This window comes from Maniola hyperantus, chromosome 14 (assembly GCF_902806685.2).
Source record: "Maniola hyperantus chromosome 14, iAphHyp1.2, whole genome shotgun sequence".
NCBI lineage: Eukaryota > Metazoa > Arthropoda > Insecta > Lepidoptera > Nymphalidae > Maniola > Maniola hyperantus.
Window position 1 is genome coordinate 14,608,007 of NC_048549.1, and position 23,822 is coordinate 14,631,828.

Here is a 23,822-nt window from a genome sequence, read left to right on the forward strand (position 1 = left end):
TCTGCTAGCTTTCCACGGCTCATCCTTTCAACCGATTTCGACGAAATTTGGTACGGAGATAGCGTGCATCCCGAGGAAGGTCATACTTTTGTCCCGGAAAATCCAAGAGTTCCCATGGGATTTCTAACAATCTAAATTCACGCGGACGAAGTCGCGGACGTCATCTAGTATCTCTATATATAAAAATGAATCGCTAAATGTGTTGCTGATCGCAAATCTCGAGAACCGATTTCGCTAATTCTTTTTTCATAATATTCCTTGAAGTACGGGGATGGTTCTTAAGGAGAGAATTTTTTTTAAATAAATCCTGACTGTTAGGCGGCACGAAGTTCGCTGGGGCAGCTAGTAGATATTATAATAAAATCGTACTAAAACATCGATGTACCTAGTAAATAGCTCGTGGTTTGCTTTACATCGTAAAAGTTTACATCGTTAATTATATTGCTTCAAATAATAAGTCCGACACGTCGTTGCTTGCTGCAAAAACGATTTCACAATATAAGGCTCTGTTTTCACGAAACGGTTACGTGTACCTCCCACTCCCAGCGAGCGGAGGTTGTCTGCGAAGTGCGAATGGCGCACGACGTCACCGGGCTACCCCGCGTCGTGACTCACGCACTGGTGGAGTGGAATGCTCCCAGCGCAATGATGCACTCTTGTGTAATCTTGAAATCGCGATCAAGGTGCTCTACATACAGTTCACTTTAACGGCTTTCTAACAAGCGAGTAATTGCTGCTTGGGATGATTCAAGTTATCAGAATCCTGGACATGATATCAGAAAGACTCGACTATGTGAACCAGCTTGATTTCAGTCGGTGTAAAAACGAATTCTTGGTTTTCATCGTTTTATCGTTACTATACTTAACTAGTACTTTTTACAGAGTGTATTAGATTATTCTGTAACATCTTGATTTTGATATAAAGTTTACTATCATATTTTATTATTTTCATAGTGTTTTTATTCCGTCCGCATTTATTGCTATGTAAGTATTTAAAAATATTTAAAAGTTCTGTATTGTTAAAAATAATAGCATCAATCAATAAGCTTATTTTTTCTTACCTTACCTTAGGTGTATGTCTAAAATGTTTATTCGGTTTTGTAGTTGTAACAAATTATATAAAAAAAAATACATACTTAGATAAAAATTCAGATTTATTTGAGTAGGTAAGTGGGTAAGTATGAATTTTTAACATTTTCATTCCCGCCTGAAATTTATGACTTTGCCCGTACACGGCCCATGCGCGCTTCCAGCTTTGCGAGGAAACCTTACTGTTGATCCACAAAATCCTAGTTGAATGTGACGCAAACTGCAGTCATATTTCGTCGAACTCGATCACGGCAAGTTCCGTCAAGACAGGATGCGCGCTGCGGCCGCGGACGCCTTTCTCCGTGGCGTGGGTCGATGCGCGTGCGCACTGCGCGGTGCGGCGACGCAACACTTTCACCTGCGCGCGCGCCGCTCTAGTTTCCGCGCCCTTGACCGCAAACACACCGGACTCAAAAAGCTTTACAACTATCATATTGTATCCGCATGGCTTAGCGACGGCTTCCCAGATCTTAAATCTAGGTCTATAAGTTACCCTGCTTTAGAAATACTGGAATTCATAGTAAAGATAGGGGCTTCTTTAGAGGACCATTCAGATAAAATGTGTCATATTCAATCATGTCTATTCAGTCTGTCTGAACAGTCCCCTAAAGAAGCTCCTATGCTGACTATGAATTTCAGGGTAAGTATAGTGAGAGAGAATGCATTGTAGAGATATTTTTTTAATTGCAGCTGACGACTATAAAAAGCAATGATGAGGTCTAGGTTGGAGCGCGCTTGCCTAGAAGATTTTATTTATTTATTTTAATTTTATTTTGACTTAATGAACAGTGAACATTTTACACCACACTTTGAGACCAAAGCACTAAATAAAAACCGAGACTGGTGTTTGCAATTTGCAGCCCAAATAGACCGTAGTCTGTGCCAGGGCTGACAAAGATCTTGACAAAGATGCCTATTCACTCTTGCTTTAAAGGTATGTATTTAGGTTAGGTATGCGTGGGAATTAACATGGAAGCCGGAAGGTCATAGATAGCGGTTCGGTATCAGAAACCATAAGCAAAAACGATGCGGTATTAAATATACGTTTTAAGTTATACTTATTTTCATAACAATAAAATGACCATCGTTAAATAATTTGGGCTAAAAAATATTGCATAATAAGTACCTACTAATTAGCTTACTAATAGGTAATAATTTGAACCAAAGTTAGGATTCGTTAATCGCCACAGTATATATTTATTACTCACATATTACGAATGGAAATTACACGTGTTAAAGCATAATTAAATATGATTACCTTTCATTGCAAACAGACGGTTTCGTAACCTATGACTATTACCTTATGTGGTTTTAAAAAGTATGACTAAATATTGAATAGGACGGTGACAAAAATTACAATGACTCGCAAAATAACATTTTACGTCGGAAGGATTGCGAAGGCGGGCCAGCAAGTGTCATGGCACTCATGGTCACGATTCTGATGAATGAATCAACTCAACGCTCGAGCGGCGCCGATCGTAATCCGAGTGGAAATCTGTGACCACCTCCCTGGCGCAGTGGTGCACACTGTCTTACAAGTGGGAGGTCCCGGTTCGATTCCTAAATCCTAGCAGGGGCAATTCGGGAATTTCTAATTTGTCTCTAGTCTGGAAGGCTTTAGTCGTAGCTAGTTAGGTACCCTACTGGCAAAGACGTGCCGCCAAGCGATTTAGCGTTTCGGAACGATGCCGCATAGAAACCAATCTATACTTCCATACCCTGTTATCCCGTTTCCTTAGACTGTATAGGCACTTACCACCGGGTGAAATCGTAGTCAAGGGCTAACTTACAGTATCGGAGTAAAAAAAAGAAAACAACTGTCTCGCCGGATTTTGTACGAGCAAGTAACTTAACTGTGACTTAGTCATTTTCAACCGAAATGTTCAGGGTTTTAAAAATGGCCGCTTGCACGTCATTTATGACACTGATGGAGCAAGTAGGTACAGACTACAGACTATATTAGATCTTAATCTTTGGACGACCTCCCTGGCGCAGTGGTGAGCGCTGTGGTCTTAATAGTGGGAGGTCCCGGGTTCGATTCCTGGCAGGGGTTTGGAATTTTATAATTTCTAAATTTCTGGTCTGGTCTGGTGGGAGGCTTCGGCCGTGGCTAGTTACCACCCTACCGGCCAAGCCGTGCCGCCAAGCGATTTAGCGTTCCGGTACGATACCGTGTAGAAACCAAAGGGGTATGGGTTTAATAAAAACAGCCATACCCCTTCCAGGTTAGCCCGCTATCATCTTAGACTGCATCATCACTTACCACCAGGTGAGATTGCAGTCAAGGGCTAACTTGTAACTGAATAAAAAAAAAAAAAAAAAAAAAAACTTATCCTGACTGACTGACTGATCTACCAACGCAAAGATGCCGTTGGGATTTGAAACTTAAAAGTTCGTCAGTAGGTTATAAAGTATTTGGGCTTTTGGTTAAAAATGAAGAAATATATGTTCTAGTATTTTTAGAAATTCCACCATCAGGGGATGCATGAAAAAGATTAAAAAAAAATGAAAACCCGTTATTTTTCAAGCAAGTATATCTACCTTTCATTGAAAATTGGTATTTGGGCTTTCGGGCAAAAATGAAGAAGTATATCTATTGTGTTTGATGATTTTTGGAAGCAAGTGTTAGATAATTAATTGCTTGATGCTATTGCTATGCAATTTTGACTTGGCTGCCATAGTATAAAATTAATTTTATCCCAAATGCTTTCATATCCTTTCATCAATTCAACATTGTTGCAGGAATGGTCCAAAATGACTAAAAGTCCTTTTATATCTTTTTATGGTCATAAAATAGGAATCTGTGTCGTTGACAGAACAAGTTCACGGCCTCGGTAAGTTCACGGTAAATGAGTGGTAATTCCCCGACGCGTGCGCGGCGCGCGGCGTGCCACGAGCCGCAATGGCCGGCGCGCGGCGCGTCGGACGCCAACCTACTAATTAGTTTATTACATTATTTTCCACTATGGGTAACGGCAATTAATGGGCAATTTGCTTGTTTCCAAACAACAACATAGAATTATTAATGATCGACGGAACCATGCCGCGTAGAAACCGATAGGGGGTAGGTATGGGTTTTAATGAAACAGCCATGTAACCTACTTACCCACTTCCGAGTTTCCGCTTACATCTTAGATCACACCACCTGGTGATATCGCAGTCAATAACTAACTTGTAAAGGCATAAAAACCGGTCAAGTCGGAGTCGGACTCGGATACGAAGGGTTCCGTACTTCACTTGCGATTACTTCATCAGCCATAATAATGATTCAGAATATGTAGCTAATTCCAATAAAAACCGGTAAGTTATATCTCATATTAAACTTACAATTGCAAATGATATGTAAATGTAATACATAAGTCTTGTCAAAGCGTGGAGGCGCACGAGCAAGAGACGCGTGCGCGTGCGCGTGCGACGCGCGCGCCAATCAATACCTAATTGGCTATAAACTATGACATTGTACCTACGTCCTACAGCTCTATAAATATTTGTTATTTAGATTCTTTACGTTCCTTTTAAAATCAAACTTTATTTAGATTAAGTATGTTTTAACATTGGGTATTTAAATAAATTTTAGGCACCGTACAAGATGGTCAGAAGATCGTCGCCAATTTGACGTTTGCTTGCACCACACCGCACACCGCACGCCGCACACCGCACACCGCACACCGCACGCCGCACACCGCACACCGCACACGGGGAACGAAAATCAAATAGCAGTTTTCTGACCTATGTATGGTGATACCTATGATGGTCAGAAAACTGCTACTTGATTGACACACTGAATGCACTGCAAATTTTTTTTCTTGCGGAACGCGGCCCACGCACCAACATACCTATAATTTATATAATAACTGCATTATGCATATAATGTTTGCCTATATAACATTAAAGATATGACTTCTTTTTCTTAGTGTTTCTTAATTTAAAAATGATAGACTTAAAGTTAGCCTTGACTAATCATGCTCGCGTGGCATAATGCTTAAAATACTGGCTGCATTTCCGCGCCTTGTGATCCAGCCGTTCCAGCCCTTCTGTCACCAGATCATGTTAATTACAATCAAGATAGTATCATTCATCTAAGTTATATAATATACTCACTGTATATTATGATTTTTAATTCGGTAGGATTCTGGTGTATTACCAGATATAAAACTTTTCCCACAAAAAAGATAACTTTTAAATCTTGTACAATTGCCGCATGTATAGAAGATCATCACTCGATTTAGTAGATTTTTTTTGTTGTGTTCGTAAAGAACAAGGTTTTTGTGAAAGAATTTAAAAAAATCCTCAATCGAAATTAAGTACCTATGTACTTTCTGACACATCAAGAAATGTACAACGTATTAGTCAAGATTACATCTTCAAATCAGCCGAACCTTCGTGGGCCCAAAAGGCACTCGAAAATGAACTACGAGACAGAATTTAATTCCGTGGAAACGCGACGGTTCAAACCCAAATTTTTCCTATTCCCTTCCATATTCCTTATTGGCACACTACCCCAAAAGCCATGTCTTTTGCAGAGCTTTATTTGGAAAGGAATGGTAAATATACTTAGTCATGTTAGTATGGCTAATAGGTATTCTTGAAACATATTGTGATGCTAGAGCACAAGCCGATCGCGTGCCGCGTGAGTTACGCGTGCGATTGGGTTTTTCGATAGAGGAAGTTTGAAGTAATAATCGCACAGGTAGAGATATTATTTCATAATGTTAGTCATATTGTGTTCAACGAAAGAAAAAACGTTGAATCATGGCGCTGTCCTCGCAGATTGGCTTCGTTTTCGTTGCAAATTGATCGTTTTTCCGTCGTGTTGTGCAGGGAAACCCGCGGGTGACGTCGAGGGCACCTCTGACGTGTCACAGGTGGTTGGAGCTAGTTCGGCTGATCTTCCGCGGGGCGCTTGGTCGCTTACGCAGCGATTACGTGTGGATTTTGCCTTGGGTTTTATATTTTGTTAAGTAATTTTGTTTATTATCCTCAATTTCAACTCACCTTTTGTAATAATAGAATATTACTAGACATTACACAATAATAGAGTAACAATTTTCTTCGTACCTAGTTGAGAATTATTGAAATAGTCTACCATTAGGCTGTAGACTGAATTACCTACTTACCTGCTAGCAGGTTAATGAAAGAAGATTAAAAAGATGCTGAACAAATCAATCCTAAGTTGGGAAAAACAAAATACAGACGCGAAAACATTCACGAACAAAATAAGAGTAGGTAGGTATAAGACCCGCAAATTGCTATTGCACTGGAACCATGTCTCATTAACATTGAAATGACGTCATTTGACGTATATTTAACTAAAAATATACCATCAGCTCGAAACTTCAGTCTAGTGCTGACGTCACTAAAATAGCAGTCACGCGCGTTAGCAATTTGCGGGACTTATAGCAGGCAAGCTACCATATAAATTACTCTATATAATATATATGATAATATGTATTTACTATAAGATCGATAGTTGGCAAATACTATAATAATATTATACTTATCATGTCATTAAGTTCCTAATAGGTAGTTGTACAGGCATAATAAACAGTACCAGCTAGGTGATTCGCTAACTCAGTATCTAACACTAAATGACAGCCACCGAGGTTGGTTGGTTCTACATTGCTGCTTCACTGGGTGAAATTAAAATGTTTTTTCGTAGAAAGCCTTCAACGGATTGAAAAATGAGGTTGATGGCTATCATTCAGTGTTAGAAACTGAGTTAGCGAATCACCCCTCTGAGGCATGAATGACAATTGTTTAACTTTTATTGAGCCATAAGAAAAGAACAATTACATAATATTATTGCGTGCACAAATAGAATGTATTCAAGCTGTATATATTGTACAACACGCCGAGAACACATTGACCTCAATCACAATACAAGGACTAGATGCTACGTTGGTCGTTGGTCGTTAGGCTGACACTACAATCATGTCTGCGGTTTAAGTGGTAAGACAATTAAATTGAGATTTAAACTAAACTCTCAAAACGGATGTTGTATTTAATTAAAATATTTAATTTATTTGCGCACGCTTCACGGATATTTAAAAACTCATCAAGTATACACAACATCATTCACGTAACGTGAAAATGTGGACCAGCAATGAACTCGGTCGGTGAAATCTAAGTACACTTTGTCAGCGTGATGGATTATGGCTTAAATTCTCATTCTGATAGAATATCATATGTCCTTCCCCGGGATGCAAGCTATCTCTGTACCATATTTTGTCTAAATCGGTTAAATGCATAGATAACAGAATAAACGGATGGGCCGTGAAAGGCTAGCTAGCAGACAGACAAACACACTTTCGCATTTATTATATAAGTATGGATGTTACTTCTGGATAAACTAGCTTTGTAATGGTGAAAGTATTATTAAAATGTTTTAGAGTTTATCTAGTACAAACGAACAAACAAAAATATATCTATCCTCTTTAATACCTATAGGTAGATATGTAAGTTACTGTGTTAAAAGCCTAGATAAGTATATGTATACCTAAGCATTATAATAATTACGTATAGTGATTTAACGCCGGGGTTTCTTGCAATGCAAATAACAACACGATTACGACATAATATCACAATATTATGATAGTTACTACCTACATAATTATATACTTCTCTGGGTAAGGCATAAGCAGGTAAGCTCGCGTTTGAAAACCCGTTGCCTTCGTCACAAAGTCGTTACCCGCTTTTCCTGATGTGACAATTGATAACGACGTGCCTAGTGCCTACTCCTACCTAGGTAGGTACAGTATCAGTTCCATACAATCTTTGCCTTCCTATTTGGAAAACAGTTATTGCACATAAGTAGATCTAAAATGATAAATTATTAGGAAAGCTTCGATGACTAAAAATAGGGAAGTGACTTTAAATTATTATTGTTTCGCGGCATAATCTAGTAATTGCACTGCATCTTTTTCATCAATAATAACAGAAACAAATACAAGCAAGTTATAAATAATAAATTTAATTACTTCCTTAATACCTATTATTATCCATCCACACGTATTTCAAAATTTTAAAGACGCATAAATCCGTTGATCTGTATAAATAGATAATTCAAAGCATAATAGGGTCTTGGACTGTACCTAGTAATACAATGATATGATTTTTTATAGCGGTACTTTATGGGGCTAGAATTCTTTAGTAAGAGAATAATTTGAAAAACATGTTTTATAATTTTGAACATAAACGTCACGCTGCTGTAGGTACGGAAGGTAAATAATGACGTCACAATCCGTAAACGACAATTTTTTTTCAATTTTTAAATATAAAAATAGAGTAATATTTTATGTTGAAAAATTAAAAAATATTTGTCGTTTGCGTCTTGTGACGTCATTAATCGTGACGTTGATAATTAATTATTTTTAAAATAAATAAATATCATTTTCTTTCTAGCCCATAAACTGCCGCTATGCAAAAAACATGTCATTATATTACTATGGTCCAAGACCCTAGATTCAGTTTCGTCATGATCTCGCGTCGCTACGTCACGAGCCGCGCCGTTACGACAGCGCGGCGGCGCAAGGCCGCGGCGCGCCCCTCTAGTGTGACACAGTGTGACGCGTGCGCGGGCCAGACCGTTGCCAACGTGAAAACCAGCTTCATTGCCATACTAACGTGTACCTACCTTTACCTTCTTCCTCGACAATTTTGTGTTGAAATTCCACACATATGTACATGCTTCTCTAAACCAACTTGACAGACGCTATTAATTTTTATGGTCTAGTTTGATTTATAGTCAATCAATTAAACAGTTTGATTTTTTACGAATAATGACATAATATTATATGATGGGATTTTCCCTATTTTTTATTTTATAACAAACTAGCTGCCCCGGAGAACTTCGTACCGCCTAACAGTCGACTCTTTTACAGGAATTTTTTATTTAATTTATTAATTTTTCTCTCCGTAAGAGCCATCCCCGTAGTTCAAAGAATATTATGAAAAAATAATTAGCGAAATCGGTTCAGCTGTTCTCGAGATTTGCGATCAGCAACACATTCAGCGATTTATTTTTATATATAGGAGGATATATCTAAATACACTGAATTATAAGTAGGTACAACAATAATTTCTGACCAAGCTAAAGCTACAAGTTTAACTTACAGCACGCGGCCGAAAGTAATGTACATCGGCCTTTAGAATGACATTTCGGCTTTGTAGAGCGTTGCCTCTATCAACCCATATGACGTTTTGTCGGTCTCAACGCCAGAGACATCTCACTCTACAAATCCGCTGTCTCCTGAAGGGCGATTATTTTCTGCGGCGTACTGTAACGTAGGTACTAACGGTAATTTCAAGGACTCTCGCAGTTTGCCCACGTGCGATCTTATGACGTAGCTTCGGAGCTCGCAGACACATTGTGAAACCCAACGCGCACCAGTAAAAAAGGGTAAAACGTGCGCGTTAACCTAATGATCGGACTTCCTCTGAAATGAAGAATTGATTTAATGGAAATTAGTTAAAGTTTAAAACTTAACTCAACTAATTGAAACTTGCAAATTATCTCGGAAAATGCTAGGATTTAATAAAAAGTCCATCAACTCACTTTGGAATATGGCACAAGTAAGTCTCTCTCCTGTGTGATAGGAGGCCTTAGGAGAAGAGTAGGTATAATGGGTGTTGAATTTAGGCCCGGTTTGCACCTAAGCACAGAATATATAATAGTACTACAGAGCGGAGAGATTCAGTGGATTCAGTCGTCCAATCAGACTCATGAATCAGACTGTAAAAATTATGACGTCATCTTTAGACATCTGATTGGTCAATTGAACACAGCTCCTCTCCACTCCACTTAAGTGGAAACTGGCCCTGAATCTCCAGTTTGAGGTGCTGTGCACGGGTTGAAGCCATATCCTAGGTTTAACCTATCTGCCGTTGTATGTAAACACTCAACACTTGTGTTAGAATGTTATATTACTTAGGTAAATATCACTAACTTTTAATATTAGAATAGATCTAGTATGTATGTAATATCTAGAAGTACAGTGCGCGGCCGAAAGTAATGTACTTCATATGCCTTTAGAATATGACATTTCGGCTTTCTAGAGCGTTGTCTCTGTACTCTTTCCTACCTATATGACGTTTTGTCGGTCTCAACGACAGAGACGGTGCTCTAAGAATCTGCTATGGCCTTCTAAAGGTCGATGTACATGGTACATCACTTTCGGCCTCGTACTGTACGTGTCAGGATCGTTCTCGGAACGTTGCCATTGTAACCGAGGCACGTTTAATTGATTACTCAGTTCATTGCTCGTAGTGTTGCAGATGGTGAGTTATAAATAGGTTAGGTATGTTTGCGCTCAGCAGTCTCGACTCTTAAGTGTCTGCACTCATTGGGTTCATCAGTTCATAGCGTTCAACGCTGGATGACCAACGGTTCGCATTAGACATCATCATCATGATCAACCCATCGCTGGCTCACTACTGAGCACGGGTCTGAGCATGAGAAGGGTTTGGCAATAGTCATATGTACCACGCTGGCCAAATGTGTACTGGCAGACTTCACACACCTTTGAGAACATTATGGGTAACTTACAGGCAAACTTTAGTCACGATGTTTTCCTTCACTTGTTAATGCAAGTCGATATTTAATTGCTTGACAAGAACACAACTCCGGAAACTTAGAGGTACATGGCCGGGATCGGTTAATTATTGTAAACTGCGCTTGATGATTTTTTGTAATAAATGACTTCTTGGAGTAAACCGACAATATTTATTAGTAATTCAGAATTATCAATGGCCTAAGTAGGTATGCATCATAATAGCTTTATCAGAGCTACTTTTATAATATGCAATAAGTAATGCAATTGTAGACAACGTGGAAGGGACTCTCCCTTTTACATGACCTAGGTTCGTAGGATGAGGTCTGATCCTGAATAGGTAATGATGACTGATGTGTTCATGAGTAGTGATAGATCTACACTTTTACAGCAAATAGAAAATCATATGTCATCAGATGTGAAGAAAATCAACAACTTGAACCATTCTCTCCGTCACTCGCTCCATACAAACAAATGAGATATATAGAGCCAAATGAGAACCAAAGTGCGTTTGTTTAGAGCGCACTACCAATAGGTAAACTCCTCTTAATTTCATGGTGATAAATTGCACCCCCTTTTTAGAGTTCTATAGCCAAATGGAAAAAAACGGAACCCTCATGTCTGTCTGTCTGTCCGTCCGTATGTCACAGCCACTTTTTTCCGAAACTAAGTAGGTATAAGAGTTATAATGTTGAAACTTGGTAAGTAGATGTATTCTGTTAACTGCATTAAGATTTTTACATAAAAATAAAAATAAACAATAAGTTTTGAAGGTTCCCCATACTTAGAACTGAAACTCAAAATTTTTTTTTCATCAAACCCATATGTGAGGTATCTATGGATAGATCTTCAAAAATGATATTGAGGTTTCTAATATAATTTTTTCCTAAACTGAATAGTTTGCGCGAGAGACACTTCCAAAGTGGTAAAATGTGTCCCCCCCCCCCTGTAACTTCTAAAATAAGATAATGATAAAACTAAAAAAAAATATTATATACATTACCATACATACTTCCACCGAAAATTGGTTTGAACGAGATCTAGTAAGTAGTTTTTGATTTATCGTGCAAAATGTCGATAAAATACGATTGTAGTACGGAACCCTCAGTGCGCGAGTCTGATTCGCACTTGGCCGGTTTTTTTAATAGATCCTTTCTAATCTTACCTATCTACTTACTTTCATAAAAAAAATTAAAGTAGCAATTTTATATCCTTATGAAGCTAAGTACCTACCTACTACCTAGATACTCACATTTCTACTAATGGTGTGGCTCCATTGATGAATTCCAAAAACAATGACTTGAATTTTGTACGTTTACAACAGACAGGATGTCCGGGAGCTCACCTCGCTCGCGCTATGGACGCCTTCGCTGTGAGCACTTCATTTTCTGCTAATTACTTACCTATTCATTTATCTACCTATTTTTTTTTGTGACAGGATTTTTACACTTGAAGGATATTTTTCTAAATAATTTTAAATGCAATAATGATATATCAAAAATTACGGAACTGGCAGTATTCGAACCTGCGATACCGTTCACCCAGTGAACTAAAGGAACCGGGGCCTAGTGGTCGTTGGCACTCCGGGCGCAACACCTAGGCGAGACGCAGGTTCGAATCCTGCCGGTTCCGCAGTTTTTGATGTGTTTAAAATGATTCATGAATCTAACCCCTCAAACGAATTCAATTGGAATAAAACCAGATAATATTTTATTCGACAAACATTTATTTTTGGAAAAAATAGGTACTTGTTCAATATTCACCTCCACAAAACATTTATGATAAGGAACATACAAAATAAACAATATTTAATAAAATAACAAATCGGCACAAATATATTTTTCCGCAACATTTCAGTAAGTACATAGCTAGAAAACATACATACTTAATTAAATTAATTGCATAGTTAGGTACACATAGGTTACCTAATGAAAATATATACCATATAGTGAAGTTGGAATATGTGAAATACTTATAACTATATATAAGTACTAAATAAGTACTAATAATAGAATTTACTTATATAAAATGACACCTAGGTAAAATTTCATTGTATATTAATTAATTTATTTATTTAAACCTTTTTATTGCTTATATGGGTATTATAAAGAATAACAATTTAAATAGTTTTTAAAATAACCATTACTATGGTTTGCATTGCATCTTTTTCATCAATAATAACAAAAACAAATACAAGTAAGTTATAAATAATAATTAATTACTTCCTTAATATCTATTATCCATACCATACAATTTACAAACGTATTACGCCTATTATTCTATTCTTTGTCGTTCTAGATCTATACCTAAGCCATATATCGATTTATCTATTTCCTCTTATACATTAATTAAATTAATTGTTTTAGGCTATTATCTATGGCCTAAACCATTAACATAGTAAAATTGTATTTACATATTATTGAAAAAGTTTAGACCCTTTAAAAATCTCTATTTTGAGGCAACTTCGTTCGTAAATAAACTATACTTAATTGTAAGAAACTAGAAAATTAGAAAATTCATGTCACACTTTACTTCAAAAGTCTTCAGCTTGTGTAAAAATGATTTATTTTGCCAAAAATAGGCGTAATTCCAAAGGTCGATTGGCAATGTTCACTTTGGCGTTTTTGAATAAAAAATCCTGCATCTGAAGCAAAATTCATTCACCCGGCCTCTCTCGGGCTGAAGTTCGATTAGAGGGAAAGGGTGACACGCGCACGCACAGATAACGTTGTTTCCGTCGTCTATGGAAGTAGGCTCCACCCATTCCACCCGCCAACGAGCTATCACTTCGACGAAGCGGGCTCTTGAGATTTACCTTTCAGAGTTACATTCATGTCACATTAGTTCACAAAACAAATTAATTTGCAACTCTAAAGTGTGACCCATCAGCCCACTCCGCAGGCACCAAGCGTGACTAGCGACGCGACGCGACTAACAGGTAATTACTAACCACATGTATTTGTTTACTAACATACTCATTCATCGGCATATTATCATACAGCGTAGATATTGCGTGTTACAGTAATATTGTAGTACTAGTTGATGCCCGCGACTTCATCCGTTAAATTGTTTTCTAGTTTTCATCTCCGGGATGCAAAACTATCTCTGTACTAAACGTCAAAATCGGTTAAACTGATGGGTTTTTCAAAATCCCGTGAGAACTCTTTGATTTTCCGGGATAATAATAGCCTATATACCTACTTATCCGTCGGTGCCAAGCTATCCCTATCTACCTGTAGCTACCAGACGGACAGGCACACTTTTGTGTTTATATGTTGTATAAGATAAGTATAGGTACCTATAATGCCTACGCTTATACTCCTACTCATTACCTACTCTGTCTACTAAGAAATTGTTTCAACACTCAACAGCCTATGCGGTATGCCCCGTGCCCGATGCTTCGATCGCGTGGATTTAGCTTTCAAACATCCCGTGAGAACTGTTTGATTTTCTGGGATAAAAAGTAGCCTACTAGGCCAGTCATTAAAGCCAAAACCCGAAAGTAATTAGTAACTTGATGAAATTGTAGGGGGTTTTTAAAGAAGGTGAAATAACTTACCGTGTGATTTTGCAGCGTTCTGGGGTGTACGGAAAGGGTTGAAAAGGGGTGAAACGGGTTTTTTGTTAATAACATTGCCAAAAAAATTAGTAACACGCTGCAAATTTATAATAAGGTTGTTCTTACCGTTTTGTAACGTATATTAAATTTGCAGCGTTTTGCAACATACGGAACATTGTTTTTTATAAAAAATAATGAAATTTGTTATTAACAAGGGTAAAAAAAATAGTAACACGCTGCAAATTTGGAATTAGGTTGTTCTTACCTTTTTGTAACGTGTATTAAATTTGCAGCGTTTTGCAACAAATTGAACATTGTTCATTATTAAAAAGCTTTACGATATTTCAACAAACTCATAACTACCTATAATAATTGTGTATAAAATTAAATAGGTATTTAAATATTGAACTCGATACAATTTTAAAATTTAAAATACTACTAGGCAAGCGAAGTAATCCTTGAGAAAAACGGGCCTTTGAGGATCATAAAAATAACAAGGAACATATATTTTTTTATCTTAATAGGAACGATTATAAGCGTTACAATTTTGCTACCTTACGTTAGGCGATCATTAATTCTATCGGCCACAAATGCACGCTCAACTTAACGTAGTGAAAACCATTTCCACAGTCGCGCGAGCAGGCGCAGCGCAGGGATATCGCGGAGGCTGCGCCGGCCTCGGCTCCCGTGCGGCCAATCCCTGCTCGCTGCACCGCCCCGCCGCCGTGGTCCACACGGCTATGTAGTACATGTACGCGGCACCACAAACCATATACCATCACTAAGTATATAAACATTACTCGGATATTGCGCTACTATTATGTAAACAGTACTTCACAAAACCTCCCTCACTTCGTACACTGAAAGTGAAACACTGAACTTCGAGCCGAAATATTTTTTCATAATCATAAAATTATCGTTCAACTGTTGAAAAAGTTCTGTAAACATTTATTTATTGGTAAAATGTTCTCTATTTGTCACTGAACGAACTTCGTAGCGCGTAGAGAATGAACACGAGTGAAGTGCGCGCGGCACGGGCGCCGGGCGCGACGGCCGGCCGGCGTGTGAGCGCGCGCCCGCATCGGCCTCCGCCCGCCCCGGCGCGGCGGCCGGCGCTACGCGCGCTCGCTTTCGGGCAAGATGCCTCTATTTAAGCACACACGGTCGAACCTCACCTGGTATTCGCAATTTAGCCTTATCGCAAGCGCACGCGACTGAAACCTCCGAATATATCGATACGATGTGCGCTCCCAAGTTGAGTTGGACGTTCGCGATCGCCTTCGCCGCCCTGGCGACTCTGGGGCGGCGCTGGGGGTGCGAGGGCGCGCCCGCGCGGCACGCGCGCAGCGTGGAGCTGGCCGACGCGCTCAACCGCACCGTGTGCCCCATCCGCGTGGAGATCGACGAGCACGCCGACCGCGTGCCGCGCCGCATCAAGATGATGAAGTGCGCCAGCGAGCCCAACCACTGGTGCCGCACGCACCTGCCCGCGCACGAGTGCTGCCAGCGCCGCCACGGCGAGCACCTGCTGGAGTGCGTGGAGATGCACGACACCGTGCTGGTGTACTACAAGAGCAGCGCCAGCACCGCCACCTACGACGTGGCCGTGGGCTGCTCGTGCATGGTGGTGCACAGCAGCTCGGCGCCCGCCGTGCCCAAGGGGCCCACGTGACCGCCGCGCGACCCCACGCTGAACACTCCCGTTACACAGTTCCTAAGCTCCCCAAGTGATGTTGTGTGAGCGCAAGACTGACTATTTATTGTTATACGAGTAATTTATTGACATGGTTGTGAGCCGCCGCCGGCGCGGGCCCGGAGCCCCCGGAGTCGCCGGAGCCCCGAGTGATAGACTGTACATTCTTAGGCTAAGTATTTATTGACATTCGTTTCGTGTAAGTTATTAAAGGTAAAAGCTTTAAATTTTACATAATAAATTTATTTTTTAATTTAATCATTTATCTTACTTTTTTAATCACCCATTTTCCTGACACCAAACGTTAAAATGTAAAAAAAAGGTACAAGTAAAAGCCCATGGATATTGTTACAAACTACAGAGGCCTATCAAAAAACATAGCTTATAGCCAGCAGGTAAGTAGGTACAACGTGAATCATACCTTCCCTGTAGTTGTTTTCGTGGAATTAAAGGCAATTTTACATACCTACTAGGTACCTAATTTTACATAACCTACCGAACTAGACTTTTCAAAATATGCGATATATCGAGGGTGGTTTTTGCGTAAAAGACATCAACGCGTGCAATGCGCGTCCCGCCCTGCTTTATCATTTTGAAATTGGAGATGAGTTGATGACGCCTTCTGTCTACTCAATAACGTCACTTGATAAGATGAGACCAAAACAAAATTTCTGTGCATTTTTAAGCTTTTAATCATTCTGAATATGAACAATTCTCGTGCAAGAACTTTTTGAAAGTTAACCAAAGAGGTTAGGTCAACATTTATTTACACAAGCTTTTACTAATCATGGAGCGTGAGTAAACTGTACCTACCATTAACCATAAATAGGTAACTATGAAATTAAGTAAATAATAATTATGACATGGGCTAAAGTGACTCACTCACTGGCAATTTTTTTTAAGGCCGACGTATAGACGAGGTATTTAAATATTATTATGAGCTACATATCTACCTAAGTATAACAAAATGACAAATTATATCTAGGTAGGTAATCACAATTGTTTTTATTCGAAAGTATTTTCTCGTGAGACTGATTAAGGATCAAATTCTAATAAGAAATTATTAGATACGTTGTTTCTATATAAGTATAGGAAGTACCTATGTATAGGTATTTATATGGAACAAAATTTTGTACTTACTACTTTCGGTAATATTATGTGGTTCGCTACTAGATAGAGTAGGTAGCCGGTAGCCGGTAGCCGGTAGCGGTAGCCGGTAGGTATCAGTACAAGGAGAGTTCCGTCTATAGTGACTAGTCTAGAGTAGGTAGCCGGTAGCCGGTAGCGGTAGCCGGTAGGTATCAGTACAAGGAGAGTTCCGTCTATAGTGACTAGTCTGACCGAGCGTCGAGCGATTGTAAAATGATACAACGATGTCTTATACACTCAACATTTCTTCTGCATTCAGTGCGTCCTTTCAAATAATATTCTTCAGGTAGATATCGTAGAAAACCTAAAATAAAGAGTGAACTTAATTACAAATAAAAAAGTATGATTCGTCTGGCGTATTTCGCGCCAAGCCTGAGGACGGTGGAAACTTGCGAAGTGAACAGAACTAGAGGACTATTATACATATACGGGGTAATGCTGCTGATATAAATTCTATTTTTGTGCTGCAGAAAAGGGCTGTTCGAGCCATATATATAGTATGGGACCACGAGAGTCGCTGAGAACTAAATTTAGTAAAGTTAAAATTATGACAGTGCATAATCAATATATTTTTGAAAATTTACTGTACCTACGTATACATAAAAACATAAATAAATTAAAAAAAAAGTGACTGTCATAATGTAAATACTAGAAGTAAAAATTTTGTAATGCCCGCCTCTAGGCTCAGTAAAGTTCAGGAAGGAATTCATTTGCTCGTAATTCCATACGTTTTTATAATAAGCTTCCAGAAAACATATTGGAGATGTCTTCTCAACAAGTTCAAAGTTTTCATAAAACGTGAACTAAGTATAAGTACCTAATTGAAAAATCCTATTAGGTACAATGTAAAGGATTATTTAAATGATAAGCAAGCTTAGAAAGATAGTTCTAATAAGTTTAATTTATGATTTTGTAAATTGGTGATAATAAAAAGAATACCCGGCTGAGTTTGTTGTGGGCTCTTCTCAGACCCTGGGCGCGTTTGGAACCCTCGTAGCTTTAGTTTTAAGTTTGCGTAATAATTATCACCACTATATCTTACAAATCCAACAACTGACAATCGAAAAGAGTAATTTATTACCTATTTCGAATAAATCGTGAGGAAACCTGCATGCCTGAGAGTTCTCCATAATGTTTTCAAAGGTTTGTGAAGTTTTCCAATCTGCGCTGGGTCAGTGCAGCGTGGCAGACTATGGCTTATCAACCCTTTCTCATTCTGAGAGGTAACTCGTGTCTAGTATGGGCCGGCGATGGGTTGATCATGACGATGATGATGATAAAGTAATTCAAAAAGTTCTCAACCGCCAAAAAGAGTTAATCGAATTCAAAATTGAAATCATTTATTTAACTTAGGTAGGTACTCTTTTTGATAGTCGGGATACAGACGATACATAGGTAGTGATAATTTTGGTTAAGTACTCAAAACTAAATCCACGGTCGATTCATCAATGTCCACTTGTATCCAACTTTACTGCTAGCCGTGCCAGCCTGCCAGCCGCCAGGGCGCACTCGGGCATTGCCAGAAATATATTAAATGGCATATTATAATTTTTTTATCTTTCGAATGTTACCTGTTTTGTGACGAGATAGCTCCTACTGCTCCATTACAATGATTCCTCCACAAACTACTCCAGTCCTATTCCAATTTCTTCCACACCTTATTCTTCTTCTGCTTCGTTATTTTCGGCGCCAGTCTCCATTCCACTGATCGTGTTTTTTGAGTGGATAGACTCTCATGTTGGCACTGATGTGGCTCCAAACTCTACTCAAACGTTGCAAAGATACTGTAGATACTGGATGGGCTTGTCATTATTGAGTATATTTTGTACAATTGTAATATGTAATAAGTAACACGATTATCCTGGTGAGGCCGCGCGAGCCGGTCCACGGCGGCAGTGCGACTGTGCGACGCGCCCGCCGCGCCCGCCGGGCCAGTAGGTATCCTGCGATATCTCAGGGGAAAAGATAACACCTCTGAACTCCTATAAGTAGTGATCGCGCTGGAGCAGGGTCATTAGTCTCGACGTGACTTATCGTGAACCGACACGATCATCGACAACCATGGCTCTCCGAACGTTAGCAGTGCTCGCGGCGGTGGGGCTCGTCGCCCTCCCGGGTTACACCGCGAGGACCCTGCGGGACCTGCACCGTGTGGACACGGACCGTTTAACTTGTCCCTTCGTCGTCACATTCGATGTGTGCACTGATTGCGTGCCGAGCAGAATCAAGATTATCAAGTGCGCCGAGAATGCCAGCCACGAGTGTGTGGAGGTAGAGGACAAGGTGGTGGTGTTCTTCAGGAACGGTACAATCAGCACGAAGCGGGTGAGCGTGGGATGCGTCCGCGAGCTGTTGAAGGGCCGCCCGGTGCCGGCGGGGCAGGTTGATGGTCACTGAGAAGGGTACGTCGCAGATATCGTGGCACATATCTACCTTGTCCAGTTGCGTGTGTCGGAAGCATCTGGCAATCTAGTTCAGGCAGCAGGAGTCCAAGCACCAGAGGCGTTATGCGACGTATTTCCGTTTGATTAAGTACCTACTTTGTTAGTTTGTAAGTTTATTACGGTACATTATTGTTGTGTAACTTATTAATGTAAATAAAAATTATTATTTAATTGCAATTATGTGATGTTTTTGTCATTTTCTCTGGAGAGCTGTAGAAGTTTTCTGAAGTTCAGATACTTAATATATATCAAAGTCAAAGTCAAAGTCAAATGATTTATTCAAAATAGGTAATTAATAACTCTTTTCGATGGTCAGATGTTGGATTTCTAAGATATAGTGGTGATAATTATTTCGCAAACTTAAAACTAAAGCTACGAGGGTTCCAACGGCGCCCAGGTCTGAGAAGAGCCCACAACAAACTCAAAATAAGTATCAAAGAAAGATTTAGGTATTGGTGGCTACCTAAGTATTTTCTCTCATATAATGTGGCTGTCAGTGAAAGAACTTTGGAAATTGGATTTTGAGCTGCTTACCTAGTTTTAATTTTTTTGGAAAAAAACTACCTCCTTACCATTTAAGATGTACTTAGTAGGTTGGTACATATCTAATGACCACCATGGTTGGCATTGTTTTAGACTAATGTTTAAAACAAGCGTTTTATAAGCCTTTGTCTAAACAACAACAACAAATAAGTGTGTGTGATATATTTATACATAAAAAAGCCGGCCAAGTGCGTATCAGACTCGCGCACCGAGGGTTCCGTACTACGGTCGTATTTTTTCGACTATTATAAGTATGCATTAAAAAAACTGTTTTAGAACTTACGTATCCGTGCATACAAGCCCTTTCATATGATACCCGACTTGGTATAATAATCTTAAAAGTTGAAAATACTAAGTAAGTACTTAAACATTTTAATTTTTTGTGTAACGGAACCACAAAATCAAGGTTTTCGGAGTTTTCCCCTTAGATATGTACGCTATGATCTAGTCACCTGCCAAATTTCATGGTTCTAAGTCAATGGGAAGTGCCCTATAAGATTCTTGACAGACACGGAAGACAGACAGACAACGAAGTGATCGTTGTGAAGTGAAGGGCTTTTTCCTTTTGTACGGAACCCTAAAAAAAATTTTGAACCAAAAATGTTTTAACTGTCTTTTTTCCAAACCTGATGACCGCCAAAAGTTTGATTCCGTCGGTCGTCGGTCGAATTTCCGTTCCGTCGGTTACGCATTTGACCAGTCTGTTATAACAATCTTATCCCCTAGGTAAGTAGGTCCATATTCGTTCACTTCGCTTATTACCTATTAGTTATGTCAAAGCGAATGCTGGAAAAAAGCCGCGTGAGCTGCGCCTTGAAGTAAAATTCTTGTAAAGCCGACAACGCATCGGCAAATTGATGTCAACTCGAAACTTACGCTACGAGGGTTCCACACGCGCCCTGGTGTGAGAAGCCCACAACTTATACCTAGAAGCAGTATCAGTGAGGATTACCGCTCGTTCCTGATTCGTTCTACCGTTGAACTAGTGCGACTTTTCGCTTAGTTCAAGTGGTTCAACTTCGTCTAAATTCATTTCAGAGTTGAACTAGTGGGGAAGTGTCACTAGTTCAACGGTGGAATAATCAGTTGAACTAGTGGGAACGAGGCACGAGCACAGATTTCCGTCGCGCAGTGGGCGTGCCTCGCGCCGGGCGTGCGCGACGCGCTGCCGCCCACCGCGCGATATAAGAACCTTCCTACCTACTTCATATTACTTAGATATTATGCAAACATTACGCTACTATTTACATTTATCCATTACTAATTTTTAAAATACCTACTTTGACGATTGACAGTTAATTAAATTATAACAAAATATACCTATATACCTTCCTACTGTTTATTAAGTTAAAATATTTTGAAGACTGTATAATGATGAATGTAGATGATTTAATAATTTGTAACTATGAAAGTAAGGAAGTAGAATAAATGGCTATTTTATTTTATTAATTATTTTTTTATTTTATTTTGTTTATTTGAAAGTAATCAACAGCGTAAATACATAATTATTATTTAAATTTAAATCTAGGTATAACAGAAGGCCAAAAGAGATTACTTAAAATTATAATTAAACTATTTTAACAGAATAGAGTTAGAATAAATGTAGGTATATACAATAATAAAATAAAATTACAACAGTGTGTGTATGATTGTATGTGTGTGTGTATGCGTGTGTGAGTGTGTGCTTATGAGTATGTGTGAGCGTGTGTGCATGTGTGTGTGTGTGTAAATGGGAGTGTATGATTGCATGCATATTTAGATGTTAGCTACTTTTTTTTTGTTTTACGATGATAGTTTCTTAATTCCTTTTTAAATTTATTGTTTGATAGGTAAAATAAGTCAAACTCAGCGAACTGATTGTTATAAGTACGTACCAAGCGTGGAATTATAGAATTTCGCGCATAATTTGAGTTAGATTTGGGAACATTTAGAAGGCGCGTGTGACGCGTTCTTAAAGGTTGAGCATTAAATGAAAAGGCTGAGAGTAAGCTAGGACAATCGATTGAGCCGGTTAAAATTGCTTGCAGTAACAACATATCACATTGTTCCCTTCTATGTTCCAGTGAGCCGATACCGTAGTGAGTACACGCTTCCTCATAACTATTACATTTTTTAAAGTCTTTAAAAGCTAAGTATTTAAGAAACTGCCTCTGTATGGTTTCAAGCCTATGGGCATATATTATGTATTGAGGCGACCAGATATTACACGCATATTCTAGAATACTCCGGACATACGCGAAGTAAAGTGTTTTTATGCATTCCACATTACTAAAAGAACGGGTTACCCGTTTGATGAAACCCAATTGTTTGTAAGCTCTATTTACTACCATATCAATATGGACATCCATTGAAAGTTTAGTATCAACTTGGATACCCAGATCTCTAACGGTATAGTCACTCTGGGTAAGTTTGTGCCATTGATTATGTAGTCAAATTCAATTATATTTATTTTACGAGTCAAAGTTATATGGTGGCACTTTTTAACATTAACTGAGATCCTGTTCCTTGCGTAGTATTCTGTCAAGGCATTGAGGTCTTTTTGTAATTTATAACAATCTTCAATGGAACGTATTTTGGCGAAAACTTTTTTGTCATCCGCAAACATTAAGTATTGCGCATGGTGGAAGCAGCTTCCAATGTCAAATATATAGGCGTTATATAAAAGGGGGCCTAGAATGGACCCTTGAGGTACTCCTGAGGGTATAGTCACGAAGTCACTTCTAGCACTACCCAAGACAACTGCTTGCATATGGTTTTTAATGTATGAAGTGAACCACCGGAGCAAGCTCCCATTTATGCCAAGTACACTTAGTTTTTGAAGTAGGATAACATGATCTACACGGTCGAATGCTTTTTCGAAGTCCGTGTAGACCACATCCACTTGACATCTGTCGTCCATGCTCTGTAGTACGTAATCTGTGAAAACAGCCAAATTTGTAACGGTAGAACGATTCTTCATGAAACCGTGCTGTTCATATGGAATAGATCTAGTTATAATGGGGCGTATATGTCTGTAGACCACTTTTTCAAATAACTTACTCATCACGTTCAGGATTGATATAGGTCGATAATTTTCTATTTGGGTTTTTGATCTTTTTTTTTTTATATATAAATGTATATAATAAGCTGTGATAGCTCCTAGTGGTTAGGACGTCCGCCTTCTAATCGGAGGTCAGGGGTTCGGTCCCGGGCACGTACCTCTAACTTTTCGGAGTTATGTGCGTTTTAATTAATTAAATATCACTTGCTTTAACGGTGAAGGAAAACATCGTGAGGAAACCTGCATGCCTGAGAGTTCTCCATAATATTCTCAAAGGTGTGTGAAGTCTACTAAATCATATTTGACCGGCCCGGCCGGCGTGGTGAACTATGGCCCGGCCGGCGTGGTGAACTATTCCGAGAGGAGACCCGTGTTCAGTAGTGGGCCGGCGATAAGTTGATGATGTATTAGTTTCAAAAATCAGAACTGTTGGTATCAATAAATCGTAAGCGAGGGTAGTTTGCGTTATTCGTTGGGGAGTTCCGTCCTCCATCTATACAAAATATTCACAGGAAAGAACTTCACCAAAAATATTTTTAATCATAATGTAGATTATTAGCTTTACCTAAGCTGTATAATATGTTTAAACAAATCAGTAAAATAGGTAGTTACATAGGTTCAGTCAGCATAATGTAAGAAAGAAAGTTTATTCATCTTGTGCATTAAGTACATATTAACAAACTTAAAATTAATGGTTAGGTAAGTATGTACCTAAGTAGGTAAATGGTTAATGCACGAACAGACAAACAAATATTTG

At 39.0% G+C, this 23,822-nt stretch overlaps 1 protein-coding gene across 1 annotated transcript; it reads left to right on the top strand.

Moving 5' to 3' along the window:
• Positions 1 to 12,688: 12,688 nt before the first annotated feature.
• LOC138403260 (uncharacterized) lies at positions 12,689 to 16,030 on the top strand. Its single transcript, XM_069503131.1, has 2 exons — positions 12,689 to 13,575; positions 14,827 to 16,030. Exon 2 carries the CDS (start codon positions 15,437 to 15,439, stop codon positions 15,866 to 15,868), a length of 432 nt encoding a protein of 143 aa, XP_069359232.1. The 5' UTR covers positions 12,689 to 13,575; positions 14,827 to 15,436; the 3' UTR covers positions 15,869 to 16,030.
• Positions 16,031 to 23,822: the final 7,792 nt, after the last annotated feature.

Bases quoted from the DNA above. Each gene is read 5' to 3' on its own strand.
- LOC138403260 (XM_069503131.1), top strand. From the start codon at position 15,437: ATGTGCGCTCCCAAGTTGAGTTGGACGTTCGCGATCGCCTTCGCCGCC.